We start from the raw sequence: 13280 nt of genomic DNA, 5'->3' as shown, positions 1-13280 counted from the left end.
GGGCTGCTGGGGGGGGGGGGGCAGCGCGTCTGGGTTTTCCTTCCCCAGCCTTCAGCCCCCGTGACCTGGGACGGCTGGGCTTTGGCCTCCCGCCTTGGGGGTCCTGCTGACCGGTGCCGTGGGCACTGCTCCGTCAAGCTGGCCATGGGATGAAGCTGCACAAACAGAGCCTGCTGCTCGCTCCCGAGACCAAGCCCCCCCCCCCGCAGTCCAAAGGCGACCTCCCGGTGGAGTCAGTCTGGCCAGCAGCGGGCTGCGCAGTGCGGAGCCGGCCCCCTGGGGGGAGATGAATGAGCTCCATCAAGGTGTTTACATGGTCTGCTGCTGCCTGCCCGGTGGGAGCCGGCGGAGGAGGAAGGGGGTGAAGGCGGCGAGGGAGGGCGGGAGGGCAGCGAGGAGGAAGAGGAGGAGGAGAAGGAGGAGGAGGGGAGGGGCCATCGGTGTGGCCCAGAACCTCCCTTCTGGTGCTACCTTGGCAATACTCTCTTGTCTGAAACCCCGGTGCCAAGACGCAGTACCGCAGGCTCAGTCAGCCTCTCTCCTGCCAGCCACCCCAAACCTCCACCCCGACCCCACTCCTTTGAACATCCCTACCCCCTCATCTCCAGCACCTTCAAACCCCAGGACCCTTGAAACCTCAAAGGCAGCTCCAGTGGGCTGGCCAGCCCCCCATCAGCCTCTCTCTGAACTTGGGATGAGCCTGGGATGGGGGGGTGCCAGGCTGCAAGGCAGATGGACCCGGAGGCTTGGTCCCATCCTGTTTTCTAAGCTGGTGAAAGTTTTTCTAATTGCTCTTCTGGACAGAAATATACTTCTTCTTGAAGCAAACACCTGGCTTTATCCTCTTGGGGTGTGCAATAGCGTGGAACTCTTTTTCCTCTGGCCTCCTTGGGTGGGGGCGGGTGCTTGTAGGAGCTGCCTTTAAAAAAAAAAAAAGCAAAACTGAACAAAATTCCTAGAGTTTTGTCCACCTGGGTCTGCAGATAAAGCTTTTATATTTTTGTAGAATTCTATAGCTGTCTATTCCCTAATGAGGGTGTGACAGTTGGGGAGGGGGCTCTGGGGTCTTTTTTCTTCTAATGGTTGGACAATTCTGGGTGAAGATGAAGCCAGAAAGCTTGGCTATAACCCCTTCTCCTCCAATCCAGGGTCCCCCATTCTCCTGCCCCCAGGAACCCCTAGAGTCAAAGTAGATATTTTAGGGGACAGAATCGTGGCCTCTCCCTTAACTATCTTCCCCCAACAATCGTCCCCCAACAATGTAAAATCTTTATCAGTGATGGAAACTGTTGTATCTCATTAAAAGTGGAAATAGGGGTGCCTGGGTGGCTCAGTTGGTTAAGCATCTGACTCTTGGTTTCCGCTCAGGTCATGATCTCAGGGTCATGGGATCAAGCACCAGGTCGGCTCTGTGCTCAGCGGGGAGTCTGCTTGAGATTCTCCCTCTCCCTCTGCCCCTCCCCTCCATTCACACAAAGTCTCTCTCTCTCTCCCCCCCCAAATAAATAAATCTTAAAAAATAAAAAAATAAAAGTGGAAATAATAACACTGTTGATTCTTTTTTTTTAAACTTTTAAAAAAAGATTTTATTTTATTTATTTGACAGAGAGAGACACAGTAAGAGAGAGCGAACACAAGCAGGGGGAGTGGGAGAGGGAGAAGCAGGCTTCCCGCTGAGCAGGGAGCCCGATGCGGGGCTCGATCCCAGGACCCTGGGACCATGACCCGAGCCGAAGAAGGCAGACGCTTAACGACTGAGCCACCCAGACGCCCCAACACTGCTGAATCTTATTAACAGTAATAATAAGATGCTGCAAACCTCATGATGTTTGTCTGGATGTCTGTTATCTGCTCTAGGGTACATCGGGGAGTGGAGGAGCCTGAAGGAGGCTGGAATGGGGAGGGGCTGGTGGCTGCAAAGGAGGCCTTGGATTAAGGCCCCCCCGCCGGGGAGGGGGGCAGGGTTGGAGCTGGCCAAGACCTTCAGGGGAGTGGGGGCCTTTGGAGGTAAGAACATCTACCCTGGCACTTCTGCTCTCAGCCTTCTCCTTGGGGGTTCAAAGGAAATTGTGTCAACAGCGACGGGCCCCCACCTCAGGCTTGTCTGCTTCTGCTTCCTCCACCCCAAGACTCCAGGAAAAGGTCTGCCTGGGGGTGGGGGGTGGGGACTAGGAAGAGGAGAGAGCTGAGCTGGTGCTAAAAACAAATCTGAGGCTCTTCTGCAATCTCTCACTTACTCCTCACAACACCCTAACAAGGAGGATAGCATGGCTTTCAATTTTTCACGAGGCAGTGGGTTCAGAGAGGTTTAGTGACCTGCCCAAGATCACACAGGCAGGAAATGGCAGAGTTGGGATTTCATTCTCGGTCTGGCCAACCTCTAGCCCACTGGCTTCATACAACCCAGCCTCTTCTCCTTGTGGAGAAAATGGGGCATGGTGCAAGGAATCCTGGTCATGAAATGACTTGCTGGGGAGGCCTTTTCCAAGGCAGTCACATTTGTGTTCATAGAAATGGGCTCCCCTCTGGGTGTACTCAGAAGCTTAAAGGAACCCACAGTCCTTCACCTTGTGTGGAGGAGGGAGAGACGTTTAACCACAAGAGAAGGCGTCCCTCAGCTCCAGATGCTCATCCAAGAGCTGGCCAAGGCCAGCTCTGCGATCACCCAGTTTCCCAGGCATGACCTTTCCCTGGCATAATGCTGCCCTTGAAGCACAGAACACCGCCCCCCTCCTCCCACCCCCTTGTCCTTCCTGTCCTCTCCCCGTGCCCCACCCAGACCTCTCCCACTTTCCAAACAGCTTTCACCTCCATCGGCACCCTTAGTCCCCACCCATCACAACCTAGTGCCCCAGGGCCTCTTCTCCCTTTTCCTGGGCCAGCTCACTGGGCGGACCTGGGGGGCTGGGCACCGTAGTGCAGTGAGGACGTCAGACACCAGGTGGCAGCACAAAGCACCTTCACCTGCTCGCCACGCCCCCCATCCCCGATGCCCCTTCTGTAGAGGGACCTAGACAGGGAGAGGACACCACACTGATGGACACCTTCCACAGATGGATGCTCTGCATAGCCCTCCAAAGGAGGAAACACGCTCACAGGCCCAATGAAGGACTCATTTGTGCACGGGGAATCCCAGGCATGGGAGTGCAGAGCCCACAGTGCGCAGTGATCCCTACCTAAGGCCAGGGGACCCAGGACTAATCCAAGACACTGACTGCCAGGAGCAGTTTAGTTGTGGGCTGGCTCCCAACTCTGAGGACACAGCAAGGCAGGCCAAGGAGGTGGCATCTCCGGCAAACAGCCAGGAAGGAAATGTGCTAAGAACATCAGAACTCTGTCTGAGCCCCAGTCCAGGTGTGGGAGCTGCTGCCTGTGGCCCACGGAGCTAGTTAATTCTTCTTGCTCTGAGAACTGAATCGGGCGCGGCAGCCGGGGGTCACGTGCATGCCAAATCAGATCAAGTGCGGGTTGCGGAGGCCGCGAGGGGGCTCTGTGCGGCCCTCACTAGGCTGGAATCTGGACAAAACAAGTTCCGCCCCACCACTTGGGAGGACAGAAGGGGGAGGCTGGAGTTGGGGAGCTGGATCTGGTTTGGGGGTGCTCCAGGCCTTCAAGGAACCACAAGGGGCTCAAAAGACTCTGGCAGTGAGTGAAGGGGAGAACTAGAGTAGCCTTTGCTACTCCACACCCCTCCCTGCCCTGGTTCCCACCTGACTCTCCCCATTCGCAGCATTTCCTGTCCCTGGGTCTCCCTGTCCCTGCCTTGCTCTCCTTTCTTCTTCTCTCTGCTGTCATTCCTGTTCAGAGCTGTACCTTGCAATTATCTTATCTTTCCATCTCCCTGCCAGGAAATCTCCGCTGAGTTCCCCTGGGATGCTCACTGGTGGGGGAGGGACAGCACACACTCTGTCTGTCCCTCCTGGAGCTGTCCATCCCCAGTTGGAGGGGAGGATGGGGTTGGGGCCCCAAAGCTGGGGGGCGGGTGCAGCCCCTGTCTCTGCTGCAGCCCAGCAGGTCTCAGGAGCCTCCAGCTGGAAACATCTTGGTTCTGGAAAGGTGAAAGCAGAGTGGACAGTGCCTACTGCTGGGACTGTGGCTGAGATCACAGTAGCCTCACTACTTACAACCTCTTCTAAGGACATGAGATACTTGTTTAGTCAGTCAACAAATATTCCCGAGGCTCTACTTTGCCAGGCACTGTCCCGGGTGCTGAGGATACGGCAATAAACAAGCGTGCTCGGTCCTTCTTCTGAAGGAGTACACAGTCTCCTGGGGGAGGTGAACAAGACAATCAGTGAGTACAATGGGGGCGGGGAGACAGTGCAGAGGAAGGGTGCCTAGCCCGGGATGGGGGCGAGGGAGTTTCGTGGAGGGCTTTGGGGGGGCTGTGGGGCTTGAGCGAAATCTTCAAGGACGGGTAGAGTTTGCCAGGTGCAGAAAGGGAGGTGAGGTGTAGGGAGGGGATTACGCCGAGCAATCTGGAGGGTGGGAAGGGGGACATGAATGCAACAGCTCCAGACATCGGAAATGCATCCTGCCCAAAGCAGCCGCATGGAAACAGCCCAGCACTCGGAAGAAGGGGAGCTCCTCCCACCTCTGCCAGGATAAGACAACTCAGGGCCTCAGTTTTCTTGCTCTGGTGGAGCAAAAACAATCATGTCCTAGGAGTTTTATGGTTATTATTCAAGGGCTGTGCGGAAATGGTTCACTTTCCAAGAGGGGCCAGAAACGGCAAAAACCCAGTGAATACCTCAAGAGAGATGGGAGAGGCTGAGGTTTGCTAAGGTCCCCTCCCATGATCCCGGAGGCTCCCACCCAATGCTGTGAGCCCGGGAAGGGCTCTCCAATGGCAGGATGGGACCGTGCCAAAGGGAGAGTGCTTCAGCCCCAAGGGTCCTGGCCCCGAACTAGAGGAAGGGCTGGAGGAGAAGCCCCAGTTGCTCACCACAGAAGCCTGGATCACCAGTGCTGGAAGAGACCTTAGATGGCATTTTGCCCAAGTTGTTCAAGAAACCGTGTCCCAGAGACCGCAAGGGCCTTGCGGTATACAAAAGTTACTGCCCAAGGCGGGAAGGGGGTTGGAGGTGACTCCGTCTATCCCTGCCCTTGGGGACCTCTCAGACTGGCAGGGAAGACAGACTCTTCACAACTAAATATAACCCAAGGCACTCTGTGACAAGATATGAAAGCTCTGGAAAGTCTTGGGCTCAGAGATGGGGGCAGGGGTGCAGGGTGACTGGGTCAGTGGAGGGGAGGAGGGCAGACAAAAGGCAGAGAGGGCTTGCCCGGTGGAGGGGAAGTGGACCCCACCCCCACCCCTCTGCCTGGGAAGGGGGAGCCTTGTCCACCCTGCTCTGTCCAGTGCAGCGCAGATCTCTGTTCCCGTAGCTCGTGACATAGACTTCCTTCTGGTCACTTCCTCCCAGCCCAGAGGGACAGGCCGTGGCTGGCTGCATCTGCGTTATCTTGCTGGCCCACCCACGCCTGCTGCTAAGCAGCCAAGGAAGAAAACACCTCCTGAGAACAGGTGCCAGGGAAGGGATTGCCGGGATGAACCTGGCAGACCCAGAAGACAGAGCCAAGCCCACAGGGTTGGGGAGGTGGAGGGCAGGAGAGAGATGGGGCAGGGGTGGGGGAGGTGGGGTCAGGGCGGGGGTGGGGGTGGGGTGGGGATTCCTTCTCAGCCCCAAGAAGGGGCGGTGAATTGGCTCCTGTGATCCTGTTGGGGGAGTGAGAGATAGAAGGATGGAGGGGACACGACATGGCCAAGCTGGGGCAAGCAGGAGAAGCCCACTGACTCCAAATCCGTTTTACAGATGGAGAATGTGAAGACTCAGCCTTAGCAGTGTGCTAATGTGGGGCTCTTTCTGGGGCTTCGCCTGCCCATCCCTCACCCCGACGGGGCCAGGGTGGAGGAAATTAACCCATGCGGGGCGCCCACGAAGTGTGCCAGGCAATACGCCCGATGCCGGTTACTCCTCAGAGTAGTAAGCCTAGGAACTCGGATTATCCCTGTTTTGCAGAAGCAGAAGCAGAAGCAGAGGCCCGGACAGGGCCAAGATCAGGGAGCCACAGATGCTCAGGAAAGGCAGCAATTTAAGAGAACCATGGGAAGCCGTCATCTGTATGATGCTAGGCCCCCCTCCCACCCCCTGTACTTAGGCACACCGCAAATACCAGCTCCTCATGTGCTGATTTCTGCCCGTTCTCGGGTAACTGGTCCGGCAGAGGTAGACTTCCTGATGGGCTGGGCATGTAAACATTCCCATTTCACGGATGAGAAGACTGAGGTCCAGAGATGACCTGGACCTCATCGGGGATATATTCACAGAGGACATCTTGCTAAGTCACTTTCCACGTCTCTATGACTTACTGGCCCGGCCGAGTCATGCCCCTTGGACACAGACCCTGCTCCAGCCCCACCAGCCTCAGTACCTGGAGGGGCATCTCTCCGGCGCCGCCCACTGGCCACTCGAAGGAGTTGTCACTGTATCAATGCCCCCCCTCAAAAGTCCCTCCCGGAGGGGAGGCTCTGTCGTAATTCGCCAGGACAAGAGATTCCACCCAAAGAGCCAAAGGCAGGGCCTGGCGGGGCGGGCGGGGCGGAGCGTGGGGGGCGGAGGCGGCTGGGGCGCAGCTGGGTCCCGCCTGGGCAGGCTGCCGCACTCTCCTTCCTGGCCGCGGCGCCACGGCCCTATGGACGCCCTGTGCGGCTCCAAGTTCTGGGTAAGGAGGTGTCCCGGGACCGAGGGCGCGCACGGGCAAGCCCCTGCGAGGGCCCTGGGGGCTGGGGGGGGGGGCGGTGGTGCGACTCTGGGAGGAGGTCTGGCCATAGCCGCCCTGAGCCGGGATCCTGGGGTCCTCCAGGACCTGTCCTGCCCTCCCCGACGCAGAAAGAGCCTGGGAAAACGAGGCACGAATCAGAAGATGCTCCCACATGAACTAGGGCTCGGTTGTCCACTTTTACACCTGTCCCCTCCCTCTCTTGCGCATCCAGAGTGCCTGCCTGTTCAAGCACGCAGGTAGTTGGGGAAGCTGGCTCTGCTCTTCTTGGAAAGCAATCCTGCCACCTTCTTTTCTCTGGTGTTAAGAGCTGCTAGGAAGCAGGGAGTCCCTCTCCAAACCTCTCCTTTTTTCTTTTTTTTTTTTATGTTATTTATTTATTTGAGAGAGAGAGAGGGAGAGCAAGAGAGTGAGGGGCAGGAGAAGCAGACTCCCTGCTGAGCGGGGACGCCCATGCAGGGCTCGATCCCAGGACCCTGGGAGGATGACCTAAGCCGAAAGCAGATGCCTAACCGACTGAGCCACCTGGGTGTCCCAACCCTCTTCTTTTATGGATGGGGAAAGGGAGGCCCAGAGAGAGGAAGGGACTTGCTCGAAGTCACTCAGAAGAAAACAGAGCTCAGAAAACAGTCTCAGATTCAAGGGGCTTGTCCATGGTCATGCAAGGTTGCCCAGCATAGGCTGGCCTCAAATCCAGGGCCTCTGATTGTTTTTTTAAGACATTGTTTATTTAGGGTGCCTGGGTGGCTCAGTCGTTAAGCATCTGCCTTCGGCTCAGGTCATGATCCCAGAGTCCTGGGATCGAGCCCCATGTCGGGCTCCCTGCTCTGTGGGAAGCCTGCTTCTCCCTCTCCCACTCCCCCTGCTTGTGTTCCCTCTCTCACTGTCTCTCTCTCCGTCAAATAAATAAATAAAATCTTTTAAAGAAAAGGTTTTGTTTATTTATTTGAGAGACAGAGAGAGAAAGAACACAAGCAGGGCGGGGTGGGGGGTGAAGAGGCAGAGGGAGAGAGAGAAGCAGGCTCCCTGCTGAGCAAGGAGCCCGATGCTGGGCTGGATCCCAGGACCCTGGAATCATGACCCGAGCTGAAGGCAGAGGCTTAACCGACTAAGCCACCCAGGCTCCCCGAGGGCCTATGATTTTTCAATATCTAAAGCTTTTTCTCATTTTAAGTATCTGTACCTATATGCCCAATGTCTGTGTGCCCAGTGTGTGTGATCCGCGGGTGTGTTCTGTGTGGGTATGCATGCGTGTGTGTGTACATAGTGTTCTCAGGCTATTTGAAACGTGGGACCTATAAAATGGAGTACCTATAAAACAGTATCTTTGAGGATCTCTTTTTCCCCCTGGGTCACTAATCAAAGATGGTGCAACCATCTTGCCCATCCACACAGAAACCCACATCCGTCATCTAGCTTGGACTGATCACTGATCGCCAAGTCCAGAGGTTGTGCCTCTGGCTCATGAGTCTACTTGTTTCACAGCTCACTGGAGCCTGGCTGGCATGGCCATAGCAAAGTCACGATGTCTCAGATAGCCAGGCAGAGGACATGCAAATCAAAGGGGCAAATAGGCCCAAGCCGCAAGTGCCAAAGGCGCCCTGTGCCTGGGTGGATAGCTAATCCCAAGAGCCTAGGACGGCCCAGAGATAGGCTTTGAGGAAGTGGAGGTGAGGAGCTCCTGACCCCCTTCTTGTTCCTCGCTTAGAGATCCTTCGGCTCTACCTTTCCATGATATCGCAGAATCTAAGAGATTCCACAGAACGTGTGGGCTTGAAGCAGCTAGCCCAGCCCCTTTCTGCAGAGCTAGGGAAGCCGAGAGCCAGGCAGGGATTGGACTCGTCAAGGTCACATAACAGTAAGTGGCCGAGTGCTGGACTGGGAAGCAGGACCCCTGAGATATGGTTCCAACTTGGCCATTGTCTGACTGTGCGTCCTTGGCCTTCTAGGCCCCTTGTCCCGAGACTCCTTGCTGCTCATGAGCTGTATGTACTTCCTCTGGGGACCTCGGGGTCCATGGGAGTCCGTTTATCTATTTTAGGTCCAAGGGATGAACCCATTGTGGTGGTTTCTGCTTGGATATCTCAAAGGACAGGGAAATCACTCCTCTTCCTCCTCCCAGTCTAAACACCTTCCATCTTCCACATGACCTTCTGGCTCCTGAAAGTCGTGCCAGGCTGCACCCAACCCAGTGTGGTTGGAGTCAGGAGGTGGGGTGGGGAGGAGGCAGGGAAGGCCTGAGGCCCCGGAGCTCTGAGTGCCTCCATTCATGGTGGGCTAGTTTGCATCTCATTTGGCCTGTATCTTATTCAGGTAGACTTGTCCCCGAATCTTTTATCTCAGGTGCCTGCGGGTGACCCACCTTGTGGGAAATGGTTCAGGGCAGCCGGGCAGTCCCTGAGCCGGGAGTGAAGAGGTGAGGGTGGAGGGACTTGGCATGGTTCAGGCCTGTCGGGCCACTTGTTTTCCGAGCCTTTTTTAGCTTACCCGCACAGCCTCAGTTACTCTACCTGTGAAATGGGAGAATAACCCATCTCCTAAGCACCTCCCAAGATTGCTGAGGAGATCACATGAGTAGGGAAGGGAAAACAATTTTGAGAACTACAAAACTTTCCATGGGTGACTGACAGGTCCTGATATTCCTGGAAACGAGGGGAGCAAAAGAGAAATGAGGTTTGAAGTGGGAGTTCGGTCTGGGAAGGCCTAGAAGAGAGGGCCTGACGGGGCCAGGGGCTCCTATTTTAGCTCTTTGCTGGGATTTTGTGGCTAAATCCATCGGCCTCAGCCCCAGCTAAGTCAGAAGGCAGGAGATTCCAGGAGGTCCATGAGCCCCTGGACTTGTGCACACATGCCCGGGCGCTCACACACAGAATTCACTGGGTGAAGGATCTCTCTCTATTACTCTCTCACGTCTGCCACGTTGGGGTAGATCTCCAGCATCTCTGAGTGTGCCTTGGGAGTTTTTGAGGAAATAAATTCCAAATGAATGAACTGTAACCAAAGGGCCCAGGGCTAATGAGGCCAAAGCAAAGATGCCTCTAGAATAAAGAAGTGGTAGTGTCCCTTTCTTTGCTGGCCCATTGCCTCCTACCTGGAGAATTACCTTCTGTGATGAGCAGTGGAAACAAGAGCGCGCTCAAGTGGTAAAGAGAGTACAAGTGCCTCAGGAGGTCTCGACCTGTTTGCAAAATTAGCTTTGATCTGATGTCCCAGGAAGCTCTGGGGAAGTTGATGCGGACTCAGAAATCTGAAGGTCCTGACCATGAGAACGGCCCAAAAATGGCACTGAGTGCCTGAAAAGTAGTGAGCTCCCTAACACTGAGGGTATGCAAGCATAAGGTGAGTGACCCCTTGGTAGGGATGCTGGAGAGAAGATTCAAGCCAAGGAAGGAGTTGGCGTCCCACTCTGAAATTCTGTGACCGACTAGGACGAGGGAAGATGTGGCCAGGGGAAGATTCACGGGCTCCTTCTCTGAGATTTCCTGGCTCTCTCTCTACTTCAGACATGGAGTTTGCCTAGCAGCAGCTCTTGGTAGAGACCTGTGAGTCTGCCACTGGTCCGGCACCAGCACGTGCCCTGTTCCCTTGGCTGTCTCCCACCTGAGGGAGAGGCAAAGCCCTCATCCTGCGGAGACTCAGCTCCCTGTGTCTCCTGCTCTGGTCCAGCTAGTTCCATCCTGTCACTCACTAGCTCTGTGACTTTCAGCAAATCGCTCACCCTCTCTGGGCTCCAGCTGAGCTCACGCAGGCTCCGGGGCCCCCTTCACGTCCAGTTTCACAATACTGGTTCTGGGAGGCTGATCCTTAGGCTCAGGGCCTTGGCCATGATTAGAGCCCTCCAAACATTAGGGTATTAGAGTCTCCGGCTTCTTTTTGGGTCTTTGCCCAACCGAGTAGGTGATTATCAGAGCACAGGAGTAATGGACTCTGATATCAATGTATTTTGACTCTCAAATGACAGTAGTGACTTGCAAAGCTGTGACGTAGGCAGGTGGGTGGGAGGTGGGCACCCCTCAGCCTACTGAGCACCAGCATTTCCCCTTAAGAACCCAGTCCTCCCTGCCAGGTGAGGGCCTCTAGAATCCCCTCCCTCCATCTCAGCTGCGGGACAGCAAAGCTGGGGCTGGGCCACTTTGTGCCCCTGAGCTCCTGGCTCCTGTGGGAGGATCTGTGGTCCTTTGTGACCGTAGGCTGGCTTCTCCCCAGCCCTGCTAGTCCCTGACAGCCCCTGGACCTGGGTCTTGAGGGCCAGAGATTTAGGGAAGGAAGTGAGTCAGAAGTAGCACTTGGGAGGGAACTGTGCCACACTGTCTGCTGGTCCCCAGACTGAGAAATGGCCTCAGAGCCCAGGGCTGGCCTCCCTAGGGAGAGAGGGCCCCGCAGGGCCGGCCAGTGGACCCACACAGGAAACAGGATCAGAGTGCCTGGGTCTGGTCTCCCTGGTGGGGCTGTCCCGGGGCAGCGGGTGGAGCAGGATCCCTGAGAGGGGGTGACACTTAGGTATGCCCCCGCTGGCTGGCTCGGCCTCTCCCTTGCCCTACCTGGAGCTGTTCCTGTTTCCAGGGCCAGGGCCAGGAGGTAGCACCGGGGGGTGCTAAGAAGGGCCTAACCCTTGGATTGGATCTCTCTCCTTCTCACTGGGCGTTCAGCTTGCCAGGCCAGGGGCTCCCAGAACCGCAGTCGGTCTGAGACCCTGTGATGGCAGCCCCGCCCCCTCAGCTCCGTGAGAAGAACTGCAGCAAGGGGGTGATTTGGGAGGCGGGCTGCACTAGCGGAAAGGAGATTTTTTAACGTTTCAGCGGATCTGGGTGCCTGTGGGACGTCATGTCGGAGCCCTACGGGGCGTAGGGGAAGTGCCCTAGAGCTGGGACGGGGACTGGGGAGCCAGGCTGCCCGAGTCCAAGCCCCGCGGCCAGCCCAGCCCATGGGAACCGGGGCGGTCACTCCCCAGCCAGCCGTGGGCCTCAGCTGTTGTGAGCATGAGGTGATAATCCCCGGGGAACAGGGAGCCACGGCCTCCCCCCGCCCCGCGGCGGGCTTCACTCCCACCCCGAGGCCCTTGCAAAGCCTGTCGTTGAAGCCACAGTAGGGCAGTGAGCGAGAACTGGGGTCGGAGCAGGCCCTTGCCCCTTCTGCACCTCCGTTTCTGCGGAGATAAATGAACTTGTCAGTTGATCCCTTCCTCCCCCCTTCTCCCTCCTGCACAGGATTAAGGAAGTAATTACTCTTCCCACCACAGAGGCTGTCAACAAGCCTGGGGCCCCGAGAGGGAGGGGTGGGAGGGAGGTGGGGGGGTGCTGGAAGGTCCCTGACAGAGCTGTGACCCAGCTGGGGCCGTCCTCCCACCCACCTGTCCCCTGCTTGGGTCTCCAGGGATTTCAGCCGCCCTGCCCACAGAGGGGCCCTCCCCTGTGCGGTCCATTCTGGGTGTCAGACCTCATCAGCCCCGTCAAGCTGTTGAATCGAATTATCGAGGAAGCTGTTGTCACCGTGGAAACTGTGTGGTCACAGCGGGGGAGGGGCCGCAGGGCCGTGCCCCCAGCCTAGCCCAGCCCAGCCGGCGCTCATCTTCCAGATGGGAATGGCTGAGTGGTAGTGGTTCGAGAGGGGTCATCTGTCCCGCCCAGCAGGACCGCAGGGAGCATCATGGAGTCCAGGAATGACCTCCCCGCACCCTGTCCTTCGCACTTGACTTTGTTTGGGTGCCAAGAGCTGTGGCCTTGGTGTCAGGGAGAGAGCACACTGTACTCCCGGGCACCCAGCGGCAGAAACTGAGCTTCAGAGGGCGCCCTTCCTTCCTTTGTCCGCTCATTCATTCTTGTGTTCACCGAAGGCGTCTGACAGTCACCTTCTCTGTGCCAAGCACTGTGCCGGGCTGTGGGGAATACCCTGGTCCTCACGGACTACGTGTTCCAGGGGGAGCAGACAGGAAAGCAATAGACACAATACATCACTCGATTCTATAGGATGCTGCAAGGGGATCGGGGCTATGGGGGAAACGGGACAGGCTAAGAGGGATGGGGCGCAGGAACGGTGTGGGGGCGGGGATGAGTTACAACCTTCATCAGGAATGTCAGGGCGGACCTCCCTGAGAAGGAGCACTCACAGGGGTTGAGGGCATGAGGCATACCCCCACCGGCCTCAGAAAGTCATGCCACTCACTTGCACATTCAGACAGCGATTCCCTGTCGTCGCCTTGAACCCGGGCTCCGTCCTGGCTACATACACAGTCCCTTGTCAGTCCCCACCCAGCCCATATCCGGGCGGCTCCTGTGTACCCAGCCTTGTGCTGGGGGCCGGACGGGCTGGGACCAGCAAGGAAAAGAACAGAGGGTGGCATGTGCTCACAGGTGCAGGTGACGGAGGTAGGGAGAAACCCAGGCTGGGTGTCACGAGGCCTGGGTGTCTGTCCCAGCTCTCCACGGCCAGGTCCTTGGACCTGTCGCCAGAGCAGGTGAAGCCTGCTTCCTCTTTTGTGAGCCAGGCCCGAGACTGTT

General features: G+C 57.0%; 1 protein-coding gene across 1 annotated transcript in view; it reads left to right on the top strand.

Moving 5' to 3' along the window:
* The first annotated feature begins 6641 nt into the window (after nucleotides 1-6641).
* Nucleotides 6642-13280, top strand: part of ABCC3 (ATP binding cassette subfamily C member 3) — a 43424-nt gene continuing 36785 nt past the window's right edge. The window contains exon 1 of the mRNA XM_036076302.2: nucleotides 6642-6726. Within this exon, the coding sequence (XP_035932195.1) occupies nucleotides 6697-6726 (30 nt within the window). The 5' untranslated portion in view covers nucleotides 6642-6696. The remainder of the gene's footprint in view (nucleotides 6727-13280) is intronic.

This window comes from Halichoerus grypus, chromosome 2 (assembly GCF_964656455.1).
Source record: "Halichoerus grypus chromosome 2, mHalGry1.hap1.1, whole genome shotgun sequence".
NCBI lineage: Eukaryota > Metazoa > Chordata > Mammalia > Carnivora > Phocidae > Halichoerus > Halichoerus grypus.
The sequence above is the reverse complement of the archived record's forward strand: the minus strand, read 5'-3'. Positions and strand labels throughout refer to the sequence as shown.